The sequence below is a fragment of the Amphiura filiformis genome, chromosome 4 (assembly GCF_039555335.1).
Source record: "Amphiura filiformis chromosome 4, Afil_fr2py, whole genome shotgun sequence".
In the NCBI taxonomy this organism is placed as follows: Eukaryota; Metazoa; Echinodermata; class Ophiuroidea; order Amphilepidida; family Amphiuridae; genus Amphiura; species Amphiura filiformis.
The window spans coordinates 44,781,111-44,799,772 of NC_092631.1; the positions used below are offsets into that span (position 1 = coordinate 44,781,111).

At 39.3% G+C, this 18,662-nt stretch overlaps 1 protein-coding gene across 2 annotated transcripts in view; it reads left to right on the top strand.

The window, feature by feature from the left end:
• The window catches only part of LOC140150921 (uncharacterized), a 149,158-nt gene that overhangs the window by 118,173 nt on the left and 12,323 nt on the right, over positions 1-18,662 (top strand). For both annotated transcript variants that reach the window (XM_072173074.1, XM_072173075.1), the window contains exons 33-35: positions 3,462-3,697; positions 11,622-11,786; positions 15,576-15,623. In XM_072173074.1, the coding sequence (XP_072029175.1) occupies positions 3,462-3,697; positions 11,622-11,699 (314 nt within the window). In that variant the 3' untranslated portion in view covers positions 11,700-11,786; positions 15,576-15,623. The remainder of the gene's footprint in view (positions 1-3,461; positions 3,698-11,621; positions 11,787-15,575; positions 15,624-18,662) is intronic.

Below are 18,662 nucleotides of genomic sequence, written 5' to 3' on the forward strand. Positions count from 1 at the left end.
TGGACTGACGGCTTAATTACAAGTGACTTGGTCCACTGCTTTTCCCGCGAAACGGCTTGTTGACATTTCCCGGAAGTGGTGATGTTTTTGTTTTGAGCAGTGGATCGTATACGTGATCCAGAGAGACGATACCTTCGTCACGGTTGATTGCTTTGGCTCCCTTTTTGCGAATATGAATTGCTTCTCTTATTCTTCTGGTGAATACGTGAGTCTCTGTCAATGACGTGGTTTTCTTGAGCAACTGGTCATTCCTGTAAATAAAGTGATCAAACATGTGATTTTATTTGAATTGAAGTCGCGCAACTGCATTTTTACTCGGCTCACAAAATAGCCACTGATTCCTTATGAAATGATTAACAGTTGGGGGCAGGTAAAATGTTGATCCAGCTATCAACTATCAGACTATAGCATTTTGACCAAATGCCTCATACTTTTTAATCCAGTTGCATTTCAAACTATTATACTGTTTTTCGATACACCCTGAATAACATAATTATATTGTAACATTTGCGTAAGTATGATTTCAGTGTGAGCATGGAATCAGCATTTCTTTTATATTCAAAAGTTCACCATGGTAACAATGTTTGGGCTTTTGAGACAAATGAGGTATTTTAGAATATAACTGCTTTATACTACTAGTATGGCTGTTAATCTTTCTACTTTTCTTAGACCATACACTGGAAATTCACGTCCGTGTAGAAAGAGAAATTGCTCGGAGAAATTGAGTGATGGGATTTATTATTACAGATTCGATTAATGTTGCCATTTCTTGTCTACCTCTGATTTACATGTTTTTGTAGCTTGGACTATAATAGGCTACAGCGGAAATTGGACTGCATACTCAGTGTTTATATTTTTGATCTTTTGTGTTTTGCTTACCAGCGCTTTGAAACTTTCTTGAAAAGGCGCTTTATAAATGCTGTAGTATGTATGTATGTATGTGTGCAAAAGAGACAAAAGCACACAATTTTTTTTCTTTCTTTCTAATTTTTGTTGTATATTTTTAATACAAGATGCCGCATATATTGACGCGTTGACGTCACTGACTCGCCAAAATGAAATAGTGTAGTTTACAAACACCTTTTTGGATATGTTTAGGAACGGCTTCAAAACGCCGGAGTGTAAAGTAAAGTTAGTAATTATTTTCACAGCATTTAAGTGATCACGTTCAATTCAGTTCAAATTCGATTTAAATTCACATCAGCTCGTCAAACTCCGCATTTCTGTATGTGGTTAGGCTGGTCATCAGCATGTTTTTGCAGTGGCGTAGATTTCTTTTTGACATGGGGATGGGGGTGGAGTATAGTGAATCCAGTACCTTTTGGCGACAGAATAAGTTGATTGGTAAAATGCAAATTGCCATATCGAACTTAAACTGATGAAATATGGTGCAATGGTGGAATAAATTCGCGCAAAGAGCGGAAAAAATTGCACTTTGGGGGCTAAAAATCGTCAAATTATGAAATACAAGGTTACTTTTGGTCAGAAACCATATACAGGCGTCAACATGTGGGGATGATTGTATGGACCACCCCCCCCTTGCAAAATATTGGGGGGATTTATCCCCCTCCCACCCCCCCCCCCCCCCGTATCTACGCCTGTGTATTTTTGTAATAGAAATCATAGTTGTCCGAGACTTGAAGCATATTTCTTCAGCATACCAGCTTTACATAAAACAGTTTAAACACAAAATATAAGAAAATAGCTACACCCTTCTTTAACAAAATTCAAAACGGAATTATATAGGTATAAGTAGGGGCCTACTCCACATACGGGTCACCTGCAAAGTGGTACCCCCCCCCCTTCACCCGATTAACTGAATTATCATCAACACAAAGTGCTTCATAAACGCTACAAAATTGTTGCTGGTTTAGGTTTAGGGAACGGGTGACAATTAGGGTTAGTGTTCCAGGAGCTCAATGTGTTGATGATAACCTCATTTTGCTGTTTCATCAATAAGCCATTTACACAACCATACATGAAAGTGTTGGGTATACGTGCAAAGCTGGCCTGACAGCACAGAGAGACACAACAAAATGAGGTACCAAATTAACTATGATAGCACTCGAATTATTGAAGAAATAATGGGCAAAATACCCTTTGAATACTTCGAAATCGCCAGCTTTTCAACTGAAGTTGTTCGTGGGGGAGGGGGAACAAGGTTTGTGAACTATGATCGGGAAGCGGGCATCTCGTTGACGGCGACGCAGGGGGTGTCTAATGGGTGTCCCTTAGTAATTGGAACATTTTGCAAAATGAACACCAAATAAAGGCATTTGGTGGACACATTTTACACTATTATTGTGTAAAATGTGATTTGGAAAAACTTGAAAAATTTTCAATATGAAGGCTCAATTGAAGCAATTTGTAGTTCACTTCAAGTGGCGTGTCATCAATTTTTGTTGGGAAGGGGGCAAAAATGATTTGCCCAGTGAGCATTCTTCTAGCCGACTTTTTCAGTTTCATACTGTTTGAAGTGAAAGTCGAGGGGGGGGCATGCCCTGGGCGCCACCCATAGCGGGCGCTAAATTGACCAATTCAGCATCAATTATGCGCCTCGCATTTTAGCACAAAATCAATTAAAAGAACATTTTAACTTCTAGTAACCAAAATTAATTAGTGGTAGGCCTTATTTGTCCAAACTTTCGCGAGCTAGGCGCGCAATTGTTTCAAGAATTGCGCTCGTCTAAGATATCCTCGGATGGGGGTGGGGTGGTAGGGGTTGTAGGGGCGCCAATTTTGTTTCTTGCACCGGCGCTACCAACCCTAGTTACGCCACTGCTTCCGTCTTTTCCTTGGTCTCCTGACATTTCTTCCTGTCGCTGGCGTACCAGAAACAAGAGGTAAAGACATATGATTTTTACCGGTCCAGTTTACGGGGAAAATGCGCGTATGGTTCACATAAAACTTATTATACTATTTTAGCAACCAATCACGTTGGATTTGAATTTGAATTTAAAGCGAGAAACATTTCCAATTTTATACTATTTTAGCCAAAAATCAAGGTATATAATACCGAATAGTGCCTGTAATTTCACAGTAAGCTTACTTAGACCAGGGAAACATTTGCCCAAACGTAAGGGATGTCATATGATACTGTGTCCCCTATCCCAAAATGTTTGAGGGTAGACGTGTCCCCTCTTTCCCCCTGGAATGGACCCCCATGTTGTAAACAAATTCCTTGAACGAATCTGGAGTATTGTCTACTTTGTGAATCCATTATATCGGATAAAAATTGTTATTTTCGAGCAATATTGCTTGCATATCGTTGTGTCAATTACGGTTCGGGTGTATTTTGCCCTTACATTCAATTATGATTCTTCTCAACGTAGTAATGATGATCAAAGTTTGGTATTTTCCTGACGCACACATAAAACGTAATAAATAATCAAATCGTAGGCCTATGGCATATCATTGCAATTTGAATTGCTTCAATTGATAACGTATCACATTTTTTATAGAATGTGCGAAACATATGGATGACATGGAGACAAAGCGCAACGTAACCAATGGAGATAGTACGTGTACATACCTCGGTGCTACTTGTTCATATAACCCACAAGGCAGCAACGTTGTTGTAGAATTAAATGCCCCAACATATATCGCCGAAGTGGTGTTCAGGACACCTCCTCAGAAAAATTGGGTCAGACGTTGTCGACTAGATTCCAGAAATTCAGAAGGGAATATCGATACTCAAGTAAGTCCCTCGCTTTTTTTTTTTTGACTAACCAATTGCCGTGTAAAGATAATCCATACACATTATTAGAAAGAGTATATTCCCCTAAATTACGAAATAAAACAGTTATCATACCTCTCTGGGCGTTTTTAGGACCTTCGGACTCTCAGCATCTGAACCCTAGAGTCCATGACGCTCTCATATGGATTACTGTCGATGTAGTGTCCATTCCAGTAAAATGTGGGGAAAAGTTTTGTATATAATCTTCAACTCGCTTAATCCGATTATGTTTGGTCACAGAACTTTTGTGTTTGATGTGAGTTTGTGATATGATTGACTTGTAATGATTTTTGTATGCTTGTTCCATTTTTTCCAATCATATATCTATTGTGTTTCTTTTTTGTTTCTTGTTTTTTCAATAAAAACACAATGACCCCAAAAAGAACTAGATGCCACAGTAATGTGTTTTACCAAACACGAATATCTATGCCCGTGACCACACCTAACCCCCTTCCCCTATTCACAAACGAAAACACTTGTTTTAAGCTTTCATTTGATATACATGTAATGGTCATAACACTGGACTGGCCCATACTCTCTCTAATATCCTACCAAGCCTTCACTCTCTTTTATACCCCCATCAGACCATCACTCTCTCTAAAACACCACCAGACTGAACCACACTCTCTAGCTCTTATACCCCATCAGACCCTCACTCACTCTTATACTCCACCATACCATCACTCTCTCTCTCTCTGAAACACACAAGACTGAACCACACTCTCTCTAACACTCCACTAGACCCTCGATCATCACTCTCTCTAATACCCCACCAGACCCTCACTCTCTCTTATACTCCATCAGACACTCACTCGCTCTAAAACATCACCAGACTGACCCATACTCTCTCTAATACCCCACAAGCCTTCACTCTCTCTTATACTCCACTATACACACACTCTCTCTAAAACACCACCAGAATGGACTACACTCTCTCTAATACCCCACCAGACCCTCACTCTCTCTTACACTCCACCAGACACTCACTCACTCTAAAACACCACCAGACTGGCACTGTCTCTAATACCATACCAAGCCTTCACTCTCTCTTATACCCCATCAGACCCTCACTCTCTAAAACACCACCAGACTGGACCACACTCTCTCTAATATTCCACCCCTTAACCAACCACACCCCTTGTCCCATCATGACAACCTTTTGAGGTGGTCCAAAATCAAAAATCAAAATGCCTACACATTCCCTTTTAATGGAGTTTTTGTCAAGTGATTAGTTTCCTTGACGTACGATTCAGACCTTTATCATTGCAAACACAGGGAGCTAACAAAATACTACCTAATGCACTACACTGTGTTAATAGGTCGTAACTATTTCGCTTTTAAAGCCATTATACTTTGACCTCTGGGGATGCGGCTTATATAGAATACATCTATGGTCATGGGTCATCATTGTACAAAGTATGATCCCTGAGGCACTACACATATTACTGTATCCAAATGCTTGTTAAATTACTCGCGTATGCTCCAGCCGCTGGACCAATCACAGTCGACTCAGCGAGATCCTGCCGATGTTTGCCGAATGACCAGCCGAACTTTTAATCTTCGTGTGTTCGGCACGGGGATTTTAGAAAGGTCTTTGAGGGTTGAATGATCTTTTGAATCTAACAACTTTCTACTCGCATTTAGACAAAATGGCAATCTACACTAAGTTTTTTAAACCTTGAAAATCGGGGAAGAAATAAGGAAAATAATAACATTTTTCAGCGCACATCTTTTTGATCATCAGAATTTGTCTGGAACATTTTGGGGTATAAATTTCAGAGCAAAATTCACAATTTCGTGGACTTTTTCGATGAATACTTTGATTTTTTTCAACATCGGAAAACTACACAGTATACAAAACTGTAAGTTTTAACGTGTTAGATTGTCGAGTTTTGTGTTACATTTACGCCAAAGTTGGACCAAATTTGAGCAATATTTCGGATTTTCCCGTTTCTACGTGTATAGGGTGCTTGCACGGAAGATCATAAAGATCAAAATAAAACATGTTTCTCGTCCCCTCCCGCTTACTTTTTTGAGGCCGCTTCAAATTTATTTTAATTTTTTTTAATTCAGTCAAAACTTTTGAAGAAAGATGTTTTGGAAGTTGAGATGTTTTCTATAGCCTTGCTAATATGCAAGAAACACTTCTGGATGATTCTGTGATCACAAGTGGGGGCGTACCTACCAGAACAATAAAATAAAAAGGGCCTCAAGCCTTTCTTCCTCCTTTTTTTTTAAAACCCGGACGACAAACATGTTTTTATTTTTACTCAGCCAAATCATCCTCCAGACACGCTTCAGAAGACATGCAAATGCATGGAGTACAATACCAATCACCTGTTGAACTGGTATTGATCAAAGTAATTCTTTGTACTCCATGCATTAGCATATCTTATGGAGCGTGTCTGGAGGATGATTTGATTCACGGCAGGAAGTGCAGTGCAGCGTGAGTGAACACGGGTCACTGAATTAGCATAAAGGTCACACAAAACAGCTTCCGCGCAAGCGTGGTAACCTCACAGTGAAATGTTTGACCTTACAAAGCTGTCGAGTATTTAGATACAGCGGTATAGTGTGTAAGTTCGTAGTGTGAGGGCGCTATAGTTCTTGAGCTAGATCCGTTTGAAATTTTACGCATATTGCTCACTGTAGCCCATGACCTTTGACCTCTGGGGTCGATGTTACTGCAGAAAGTATTTAAGGTCATGGGCCATCCTTGTACCAAGCATGACCCCTGAGGGCGCTATAGTTCTTGAGCTAAAGCGGTTTTAAAAATTTACACATATTGCTCCCTGTAGCCTGTGACCTTTGACCTCTGGGTCGTGGCTACCATAGGTTACTTCTAGGGGTCATGGGCCATCATTGTACTAAGTATGAACCCTGAGGGCGCTGTAGTTCTTGAGCTAGAGCTGTTTGAAGTTTTACACATATTGCCCACTGTAGCCCATGCCCTTTGACCTCTGGAATCGAGACTAACCTAAGACATTTCCTGGGGCCAGGGGCCATCATTGTACCAAGTATGGGCCCCAAGGCTACTTTAGTTATTGAGCTAGAGGAGAGCAAAGGTGTGGTCGTAAGGAGAAGGAGAAGGAGGAGAAGAAGCCGAAGACTAAACGCAACAAATACAATATCTATGCCCCGTTGCACGGGCATAGATAACTAGATGCCACAGTAATGTGTTTTACCAAACACGAATATCTATGCCCGTGACCACACCTAACCCCCTTCCCCTATTCACAAACGAAAACTTGGTGAGCACCATGTGAAAGCACTTGTTTTAAGCTTTCATTATTTTGATATACATGTAATGTTCATAACACTGGACTGGCCCACACTCTCTATAATACCCTACCAAGCCTTCACACCCTTTTATACCCCCATCAGACCATCACTCTCTCTAAAACACCATCAGACTGGACCACACTCTCTCTTATACCTCATCAGACCCTCACTCTCTCTTATACTCCACCAGACCATCACTCTCTCTGAAACACCACAAGACTGGACCACACTCTCTCTAATAACCCACCAGACCCTCACTCTCTCTTATACTCCACCAGACACTCGCTCTAAAACACCACCAGACTGGCACGAACACTCTCTAATACCCTACCAAGCATTCACTCTCTCTAATACCCCATCAGACCCTCACTCTCTCTAAAACACCACCAGACTGGACCACACTCCAATATCCCACCCCTTAACCAACCACACCCCTTGTCCCATCATGACAACAGGTGGTCCAAAATCAAAAATCAAAATGCCTACACATTCCCTTTTAAGGGAGTTTTTGTCAAGTGATGAGTTTCCTTGACGTACGATTCAGACCTTTATCATTGCAAACACAGGTAGCTAACAAAATACTACATATTGCGCTACACTGTGTTAATATGTCGTACCTAGTTTGCTTTTTGAAGCCTTTAGACTTTGACCTCTGGGGATGCGGCTAACATAGAATACATCTAGGGTCATGGGTCATCATTGTACCAAGTATGAACCCGGAGGGCGCTGTAGTTCCTGAGCTAGAGCTGTTTGAAATTTTACACATATTGCCCCCTGTAGCCCATGACCTTTGACCTCTGGGTCGGGGGTACCCTAGGAAATTTGTAGGGGTCATGGGCAATCATTATACCAAGAATGGGCCCCAAGGCTACTTTAGTTCTGGAGCTAGAGGAGTGCAAAGAAGTGGTCGTAAGGAGAAGAAGGCGAAGACGAAGGAGAAGACTAAACACAACAAATACAATATCTATGCCCCGTTGCACGGGCATAGATACAAACACGGGAAAAGGTCGTTGGCCGGAACGGTAATTGGCCATTTGTTGCCGTTGATGAAGTGAGAACCGATATATCAATAGTTGTTTATTCCACTAACAAAAAAAATCAAAGTGTTAATTATTGGAACCGGTCCATACGGACCGAATAATTAGGGATTCAATCATGTTTCACCGTTGTTCATCACCGATTAACAACGATGCGGCCGCGTCGTCTGAGTGGTTTACTTCGCGAGGGCAGCTAAAGCTGCCCCAGCTTTAGATGAACAACGGTGATGAACAACGGTGAAACATGATTGAATCCCTTTCAACAACGAAACAAGCTAAAGATGTCTAATTTACACGATTCTTTCATTCGGAATGTCCGTTTGTTATTGCCACTCAACCTTACAAGAAGATCGCGGTATTTCTTTGTTGATATCAGCAATAAAACTAAAGAATAAAGCGGTAATATTTAGCTGCTACCACCAACATAAGAGAGTTCATGTTTACGCATACGTTCCAGGCATGACGAATTTTACACGCCCATGAGTAACGCGTACGCGTAACCTTGCGTTCGCGTATACGCTACTGGACCGTGGATTCATCACCGATTAACAACGCTTGGCTCCTGTACAAATGTATAGGAAGAGTTGTTGAATGGTTGGTAAATCTAGATAGATTTATATAATTTATCCCTATAAACCTTTTTCCGTGACGTCATTTATTCGATATTGGGGTTTAAGTGCTCACGATATGAAAACACCAAATACTGCGTAGGCATATTTTCTCCTCGGTTTTATCATCTTTAACTTCAGCTTCCACAAAACAATTATTTTAACGGAAACTGTAAACCGGTTACCTTTGTTGCAGCTTGTTTTGATACTACAAAATACAAAAGATACGGGGACAAACGCGATGCTTTTTGAAAATCACTCTTTCACTCAGAACGGTGGTCACCAGCTTCTTTTGTTATGCATAGTAGCCCAATTCAGAGATGCACCTTTTTGCTATGAAATTAATTTTCTCGGTCAGATATAAAGCAATATTTTTTCCTTCAGTAATGTCAGTTAAAATCATAGTGCTTGGATATATATTTTTTGTAAATCCTGTTGTTAAAATTAGGCATGGAAATTGTATCTTTTAGTGTAAGATTTTATAGGCCTTAACTTCACCCGTGAGCTTTTTTCGGAATTCATGTTTTAGCGGTTAAAACTAATATAATTCGCTAAAGAAAGCTATTTCCCACCTCGTGTGGGTCTATATTATTATAGTTTTGTCAGAATATCCGTTTTGATTTCACCGTTCTCCACTTGTGACTGCCAAAATGTCTAACCAATTCTTCATTTCTAATATTACCAGCAGAAATAATCGATATTTCTATTTTGGCTTGCAAAATCATCCACCATGGGTATGGGTATATTCGCGAGTTGATTTTGACAAAATTGGTAGTCGGAATTGAAAAATGGTGCGATCAAAACCGAAATTCTGACAAAACTATGACATATAGCCCTATATTATGTGCTTTAGAAATTTGGGAAATATCTTTCGTTAGCGTATTGTGTTACTTTGAAAAGCAAGAATGTGTAAATAATAGGCCTACTGCAGGAAGGCCGCAATAACAAGTCCTATGATTTAAGATTTAGAGAGGCAATTTTTACCAAAAATATGAAAATAGCAATACATTTGAATGTAAATTAAGTAGAAACTTCATGTATGCTGTGCAATACTTGTTAAAAACATGCACCTTATACCTTGATGAAATATTTGGCGGGGGTGCATTATTTTTTTAATCTATCATGAAAGTTTATCTGTGTTGGTAATCAAATAAATGAAGGATTGAACTTTCGTTCACAACACATAAAGTTGCTCGCCTGAAATTTTCGGTTGTTATTACTACAACCTTCCTCAACACTTCGTTGATCGATTTGACGACATTTGACTTGTGACGTCAGAACTGGATCGTAGACTCTTGCTAAGTTGTAACCCCCCTCCCGCCCGTCATTATTCAGAGAAGGTTGGTTGGCCCGCGGATGTGGATGGCCTCTTTGACTTTTTACTTTTTTGAATTTGTTCAATTTTTACATGGCTAATTATGGGAAAAAATTAAAGATTAGGATATTTGAAATAAAAAGTATATACAAATGTATTGATATTAATGTGTAGGCCCACGTCAAAAAGTCATCATTGCAACATCCTGTTACCAAAAGTTTTTGACATTTAACCCCTTGAAAATCACAGGTCAGCATAAACAAATTTTGGCTAAAAATTGCATTTTTATTGTTATTTGTTTACTTGCAAACGTTATTATTGCAAGTTATATTATCTATATAACGGACAGGTAACACAAGGATCGTTGCAGAGGTCAAAGGTTGGACAGTTACCATATCAACCACGTCTGCTCTCCATTATTCAATCCATTTTTTGACACTTATTGCAGTACAAATTGCAAAATATTGGCACAAGTGGTTTGTGCTGTGGTAACTGTCACACATGTAACCTCAACATGCAACTACCCTCAAATTGAAGTACCAGTTCATTATAAATTGCAATAAAAACTTTTGTGTAGAAAACAATCCATTATAAGAATGAAAAAGTGCAGATTTTTAACCAAAAACGGCAAACTGCCAAAACATTCTTTGAACTTTAAGAGGTCATAGGAAGCTGTCATGATTGCTGTACCCATCAATGCATTTGAATGAATGTGTACATGAAAAAGTGTACAGAGCTTTAGTCCGACACGCCGCTAGTCCGAATCTCAATGCACTGCACCAGCCCGACACGCCGCTAGTCCGAATCTGAAATACAGTCTGTCAGTCCGACACGCCGCTAGTCCCAAAATGAAAACCACTCCGCTAGTCCGAAATTGAAAACCACGGCGCTAGTCCAAATCTGGAAAACACTCCTTCAGTCCGACACTGCGCTAGTCCGAATCTAAAAAACTGCCAAATAAAAGTCCGAATTTGAATTGGGGAAAACACTGCGCTAGTCTGGTATTCGGACTAGCGCAGTGTTTTTCAGATTCGGACTAGCGCAGTGTTTTTCAGATTCGGACTAGCGCTGTAGTTTTCAGTTTTGGACTAGCGCCATGGGTTTCAGTTTCGGACTAGCGCAGTATCGGACTGAAGAAGTGTTTTCCAAATTCGGACTAGCGCAGTGTATTTCAGATTTGGACTAGAGGCGTGTCGGACTGTTGCAGTGGTTTTAATTTTCGGACTAGCGCATGCCTTTTTTCTGACTAGCGCCGTGTTTTTCATTTTCGGACTGACGCACCTCTAAGTATAGGGATTTTGTGTTGTCGGACTAGCGGCGTGGCGGACTGAGCGGTGCACCCCAATGTGTTGGGTTCACCGCAATAAATATGAAGTTCATACCTTATTTACTTTCAAAGTTAAGGCTTGTTAAATAATTGGCATTTTTTGTAAGAAAAGTAAAAAAATCACAAATCGCAATCTGCATTTTTCAACTCAAATATCTCAGCTCACGTCACGTTTTAGAAATGACAGCAGGGTTAAATGAAGAGATGAGAGTGTGTAGATACATTTTAACACCATAAGAAGCTTTGTCTAAAAATGTAGCATATAGCAGATAGACGGGTGTAGCCTCACTACTATTACAATTTTTCCACTTCGTAGGTTTTGGATGTGCCTGCTCCGGATGGTGACAGACAGGCAAAAGTACTCGTCAGGATATTTTCCAAAACAGACACATAGTCATACTGAGAGACTTTGAATTTAATTTTGAATCACTTGGATATAGTGATGATTTGAAATTCGCATTACGCGGATGCGAACCTGAAAGTAAGTGACCATTTAAAAATGCGACTCCTTTATTGGAACAGTTTAATATATATAACAGCTAAGTGATGGGGAAACAATTTATTTGACACACGCCGTGTTTGTTTAAATTTTGGGTTATCCTCCATATCATGTTTTGTCACATTTTGCTCTGTTTTTTCTCACTTTGGCTTGTGCCCCATCCCCATTGAATGTTGTCTCACATTTGCCCTCATTTTGAACCTTTTTTATGTACGGAATATTATTACGGACATTTAAAATAAAATTAAGAAATTGGGGGGGTGTACACGTCATGTATAATAGGTCTGAGGGATGGTATGAGGTAAACATCTCCAAAAAGGTAACTGACCCCCTTAAATAATGACCATTATTCAAAAACGGGCAATTGTATTACAAATCGGTAAAATGCGTTGAAAAGAGAATTTATTTCTGCTCATTTTGACACCTCGTTTGTAATTGACTAAATGTGACGTGACATGTAACGATAGAAGGAGAAGTAGAAGGAAAAGCCAGGCCAGGTCGAAGGAAAACAGGATGGATTGATAACATCAGAATGTGGACTAATGGTGGAATGGCCGTGGCAAGAGAGAAAGCACGCAAGAGAATGCCGACGGTTCTATGAGGACTATGGCAACGCAGCAGCAGCAGCAGCAGTATTCAATATAATTGAAGGAAATCTGTGTAATAATATTTAAATGTTTTTGTATTGTTGCAAAGTGCAAATTTCAAATCTGGACCTCACTACATTAAATCATGTTAAATTGACCAGTATTTTTTCTGGGCTATCGTATCAAATAATGACCATTGTTTAAGGGGGGTTATTGCACAGAGATGCGTTTAACTTTCAATTGATCATGGTAACATTTTCTGTATGCAAACGGAAAAGCGTCGTGACGCTATATAGTTCTTTTTACGTAGCTGGGGGGTTTATAACCCCCCCCCCCCGAGCTAGGTAATGTCTATCCGATTCTTCTTTACACAGCCGTGACGGCTGTGTCTTTTTTCTTACAGGTTCTTTCTTTCTTTCTTTCTTCTTCTTCTTTCTTCTGTCGACCTTTACATCGATTTTGACCTAACTTGGTTACAACAATCATTGACCGTGCCCCTACATGTCACATGAAATTCGTAGGGTCAAAATTTACGGAGGGGTCAAATGGGTCAAAAACGTGATTTCAACTCAAAATGCTTCTTCTCCCACCATTGCCCACAAATTACGTAGGACAGTGACACTTGCACACATGCATTGTTATTACCCAGTGTCTATGGGTATACACAGATTTGGGGTCAACGGTCATTAAGGGGTCACTTCCGGTATAAAACGAAATACCTTCAAAAAATTGTATTAGCTAAGAAATACATAAGACATTCACGGTATTTTCACACATCAACTGTAGTTGCCCAGTGTATATGTGGTATTTTTTAATTTTGGGTCAAAGGTAATTAAGGGGTCATTTCCGGTATAAAAAGAAATACCTTTAAACAAATTTATTAGCCAAGGAAAACAAAGCATAGAGACGGTACATCCACACATTAATTGATGTTACTCAGTGTATACGTGGTATTTTTTTATTTGGGGTAAAGGTTCATTTAGGGGTCACTTCTGGTCTGAGAGGAAAACATTCAAATGCCCCTTCTGCACAAATAACATGACAAAGTGATGCCACGTGCACACATGCATTCACATTAGCCAATGTCTATTAGGTTTTCATATATTTTGGGGTCAAAGGTCATTAAGGGGTCACAACACAGCTGTGTTTGTGATCTTAGACCACAGCTATGTTTAGTTCTTTCTTTACCTAGCCGGGGGGTTAACAACCCCCCGAGCTAGGTACTGTTTTGCTATCCGATCTTTCTTCTTCTTCTTCTTTCTGGCAATAAATTTCAAAATGCTTCTCCTCCTACATGTTACACCCTACAATTACGTAACTTGCAGATATGTATTGGCTATATCCAAAGGTCATTAAGGGGGCATTTTCGGTATTTAACCAAATACCTTCAAAATGCTTCTTCTTCCACATATTATATAGTACAATGATGTCATTTGCATATATGCATCGGCTATACCACACGCCTATAACTTGCATACAGAATTGGGGTCAAAGGTCATTAAGGGGGTAAAAAGTTACAATCACATTATCTGGACATCTGTAAGGGGTATGGGGCTCAAACTCGGTGACAACAATTCTCATGACCAGAGGAACATTTTGCAGGAGTCAGGTCAGAGGTCATGCAGAGGTCAAATTTTAGAAATGTATTTCCTGGACATCTGTAAGGGGTACGAGGCTCAAACTTGGTGACAACAAACTTAATGATCTGGGGAACATTTTGGAACATTTTGCAGGGGTCAGGTCAAAGGTTATCTGGGGTCGAATCTTATAATTACATTTTCTGGATATCTGTAAGGGTATGGGGCTCAAACTTAGTGGCAACAAATCTCATGACATGGGGACATTTTGCAGGGGTTAGGTCAAAGGTCATGCAGAGGCCAAATCTTAGAAATGTATTTTCTGGACATCTGTAAGGGACACGGGGCTCAAACTCGGTGACAATAAACTTGATGACCAGGGGAACATTTTTGGAACATTTTGCAGGGGTCAAGTCAAAGGTCATCTTGGGTCAAATCTTAAAATTGCATTTTCTGGACATATGTAAGGAGTATGGGACTCAAACTCGGTGACAACGAACCTCATGACCAGGGGAACGTTTTTAAACATTTTGCAGGGGTCAGATACCTCCGCAACACCAACACGCCCCAGCTAGGTTTGTGGTCTATGACCACCATTTGCCACTAGTTCTTCTTCTTCTTCTTCTACTGGCAACAAACTTTAAAATGCTTCTCCTCCTACATGATACACCCTACAATTACGTAACTTGCACATATGTATTGGCTATATCCAGTGTCTATAGGGTGTAAATATAATTGGGATCAAAGGTCATTAAGGGGACATTTCTGGTATTTAACCAAAAACCTTCAAAATGCTTCTTCTGTCACATATTATATAGTACAACCATGGAGGTATGCCATTTGCATATATACATCGGCTATACCACACGCCTATAACTTGCGTACAGAATTGGGATCAAAGGTCATTAAAGGAGTAAAATCTTACAATTGCATTATCTGGACATCTGTAGGGGTTATGGGGGTCAAACTCGGTGACAATAAATCTCATGACCAAGGGGACATGCAGGGGTCAGGTCAAAGGTCATGCAGAGGTCAAATTTTAAAATGCATTTCCTGGACATTTGTAAGGGGTACGGGGCTCAAACTTGGTGACAACAAACTCAATGATCAGGGGAATGGGTTGGAACACTTTGCAGGGGTCAGGTCAAAGGTTATCTGGGGTCAAATTTTATAAAAAAAATTTCTGGATATCTGTAAGAGGTATGTGGCACAAATTCAGTGACAACAAATCTCATGACCAGGGGAACATTTTCCAGGGGTCAGATCAAAGGTCATGCAGAGGTCAAATCTTAGAAATGTATTTTCTTGACATCTGTAAGGGGTACGGAGCTCAAACTCGGTGACTACAAACTTGATGACCAGGGGAACATTTTCGAAACATTTTCAGTCAAAGGTCATCTGGGGTTAAATCTTAAAATTGCATTTTCTGGACATCTGTAAGGAGTATGGGACACACACTCGGTGACAACATACCTCATGACCAGGGGAACATTTTTGGGACATTTTGCAGGGGTCAGATACCTCCACAACACCAACACGCCCCAGCTAGGTTTGTGGTCTATGACCACCATTTGCCACTAGTTTGTTTTATTTTTCTTTGTCAACAGGCAAGTCAACGACAAAAAAGCCACCAACAACGCCTGTCGTACCACCTGGTATGTGTGTTCTCTTGTTCTCACCAGTTTTTCCCTAAGAATTTTAAAAATAAATCGACCAAGTTTTTTGTTTGTATTTTACACTAAAACATAAAATATATTGGTAGCCTATACTGTTTTACACACCTATTATTTACAATGTCAAGCACACATTGTTGTTTATGTAAATCAAAATCAAAATTGTTTCTAGAATGTTTTAGAATAAGATTCATTTAAATGCTAATTTATTGTACCTTTTTGAAATTGCTGAGTGGGAGGATTTTCAATGAAATATTTTTTGTGTCAAAACTGAAGCATGTATAAAAGAATATAATGAATATTAACTGTACATCTTATACAACGATTAGTGATACCCAATCGCGGTACAATTTGTCTAGTTTGGAAGGCAGAGTATTTCATTTTTATTTTATATCACCCTTTGTTCTTTAATTTAGTAAAAATGAAGACTGAAAAGATTTTTAGAATGATCAAAAATGGGCTAACAAATACCAGGGCGGCCAGCCAGGGCCGTCGCTAGAGAAATAAGGAGGGGGAAGGGGTATGTAGGGTGTGAACCCCCCCCCCCACCCCCACACAATTTTTGTCGGCAAAAATTGACGGTTGTCGTCAAAACCATGTGATTGTCGGCAAATGTAGTCAAAGCTATGTGATTGTCGGCAAATTGCAAGAGTCATATAAAAGATTAATGTGTTACGAAATTGTGCTGTTGTTACGTAAGGGACCGATCGTTATTTACGGAAGGGGGGAATGGGTGTTTTGGCAAAAATATCGACAAAAAATTTCGCGTTCCCCCCTCGCGTCCGCTCAAAATTTTCGTGTTTCCCCTTGTTTTCCCAATTTTCTCCATTTAAAATTTAACAATCCCTCTGGTTTAACTAAAAATTTCAGGTTCCCCCTCAAGACCACAAAAATTTTCGTGTTCCCCCTAAATTTACCCATCCCCCCTGCCATAAATAACGATCGCTCCTAATAGACCTATATATTGTTAATGTTATAGTAGTTTTTTTAAAAATTGTCAAAATTTCTTTTTGTGGGTTTGGTGTTTATTTTAACATGTTCAAATTGAAAAATATGATATTGGATATTTCGACTTCGGCATTATCTAAATATTTTCAAATTCTGGCACACAAGCTATGCATTTACATGAAGACTAAAATTCAGATACAAAACGCGATATACTGCATTTTCAAACGTTTTGATTAAAGCCACCAACATCTGCCCTATAATGTAGCTTTTAAAATGGACACCTTACTTTCAAATGTCCAATGTATATTTTTAAAACTACAGCCCGTCTATGTTACATTACTTTTATTCAATAAAAAGGAAGACAAGAATATACAGGTCTAGATCAGTGCCCCATATTGACGGTGACACGCAAGACTTCAGTATAAACAAACAAAATATACAAGACATGTTAAAAGGTAACCATGAAGGTCTAAGATAAGAAATTTCAACCAGAATTTTGAATGGCATTAAAAAGAGAAGCCTAACAAAACAGACCAGACATCCAGATAAACAAAAATATAAATAGTAATAAAAAGAGAAAAATTAGGTTTGTAAAAATGGTGGACTAATCCAGGAAGGCTCTTGTTTTGAATGAAAAATTAGTTTATATTTTGTTATAATTATATTTTATATCTTATAATGGTACAGTGACATTATTCCCTCTTAAAAACATATTAAGCGATTGCTCATTCGGAGAATTGTAAAAATAATCACAATTCAGTTTTTGCCCCTATATATATAGCCAGCTAGAGGTTTATGCCCAAAGCTGTGTAGACAAAATATAGGGCATTTAACACAAAATTGTGATATCTCTAATGAAATAGAGAACACAGGTACATGTAGTTGAATGGGGCTTAAACTTTGTCAATACTGCTGTTTGTCTTTTTTTTGGGGGGGGGGGGCAATTATTCATTTTAAACAAGATTACATACAAAATACGGGGGATGGGGCTGTAATCAATTTCAGTGACGGGAATGTGCCTACCGGCGTCGGGAAGTAGGGGCCTATCGGTATAAAATGATGTTTTAAAAAAGGGGGTCATCGGGTATAACATAAAGAAAAAAAAGAGTTCTTGAGTATTCACAGGTTTTTTTTTCACTAGCCCAGCCCCCCCCTCCCCCCTCCGAAATTTATCAGGGACGAAATGGGACGGCAAATAGCAAATTGTCCTTAAAATGTGGACGAAAATTTGGCTTTGCCCACTCACGCCAAAATCATACCTCCGTGCAGCCGTTGGCTTTGGGTGTTTATAAACTCACCCATTTGGCGCCAGGATCAGATTCCCAGATGATGTGAAGCACGAGATACAAAATTGTCTAATGGCGGGGTTTTAAATTAATATTTTTGTCAAAATCGAAGACGTACATTTGACTGACAGTTCATAGTTATTATTTTTGCCCGTAACCTTGCTTGATTCATATTTTTACATGGTCTCTTGTTATGATCTATAAGGCTGGTGAAAGTCGATTCCGAGTTTATCGTCCCCCGCCCGCGTCACTTTTTGGACACCAAAAACACCCGCGTCAAATTTTCAAAAATGCCAAAATAATTCATTATCTTCAAAGTATCAGTGTTTTCACCAGTTTCAGCAATTGGAAACATATATTTTTGTTTGTAAAACATATAAATTTATAACTTGGAACCAAAACCAGGCTCTTTTCTAACTTTTCTAGTCCCTACCCATATAAAAACATGTTTATAAATAACATGTATGACTGTGGCTTTAAATCAACACTCACTTTAGGTCAATAATGAAATCTGATGAAATAATGAAAAATGAAAAATGAAAAAGTCACCTCACCAACCTGGGAAAAAAAGGGACGATAAACTCGGAATCGACTTTCATTGGCCTAATTGGTCGAGTTTTATTGTGTAGGACGTGGGCTTATTGAGCTAAGCAGCATTTGAGAGACTGGCGAGTCTGTGAAATGATGAAAAAAATATATTTTTGCAGAATCAGGAAGAAGAGACATTCTAAAGTCTCAAATTCCCGGTAACCTTTTATTTACTTTATGTTAAGTTGCTATTTAGAAG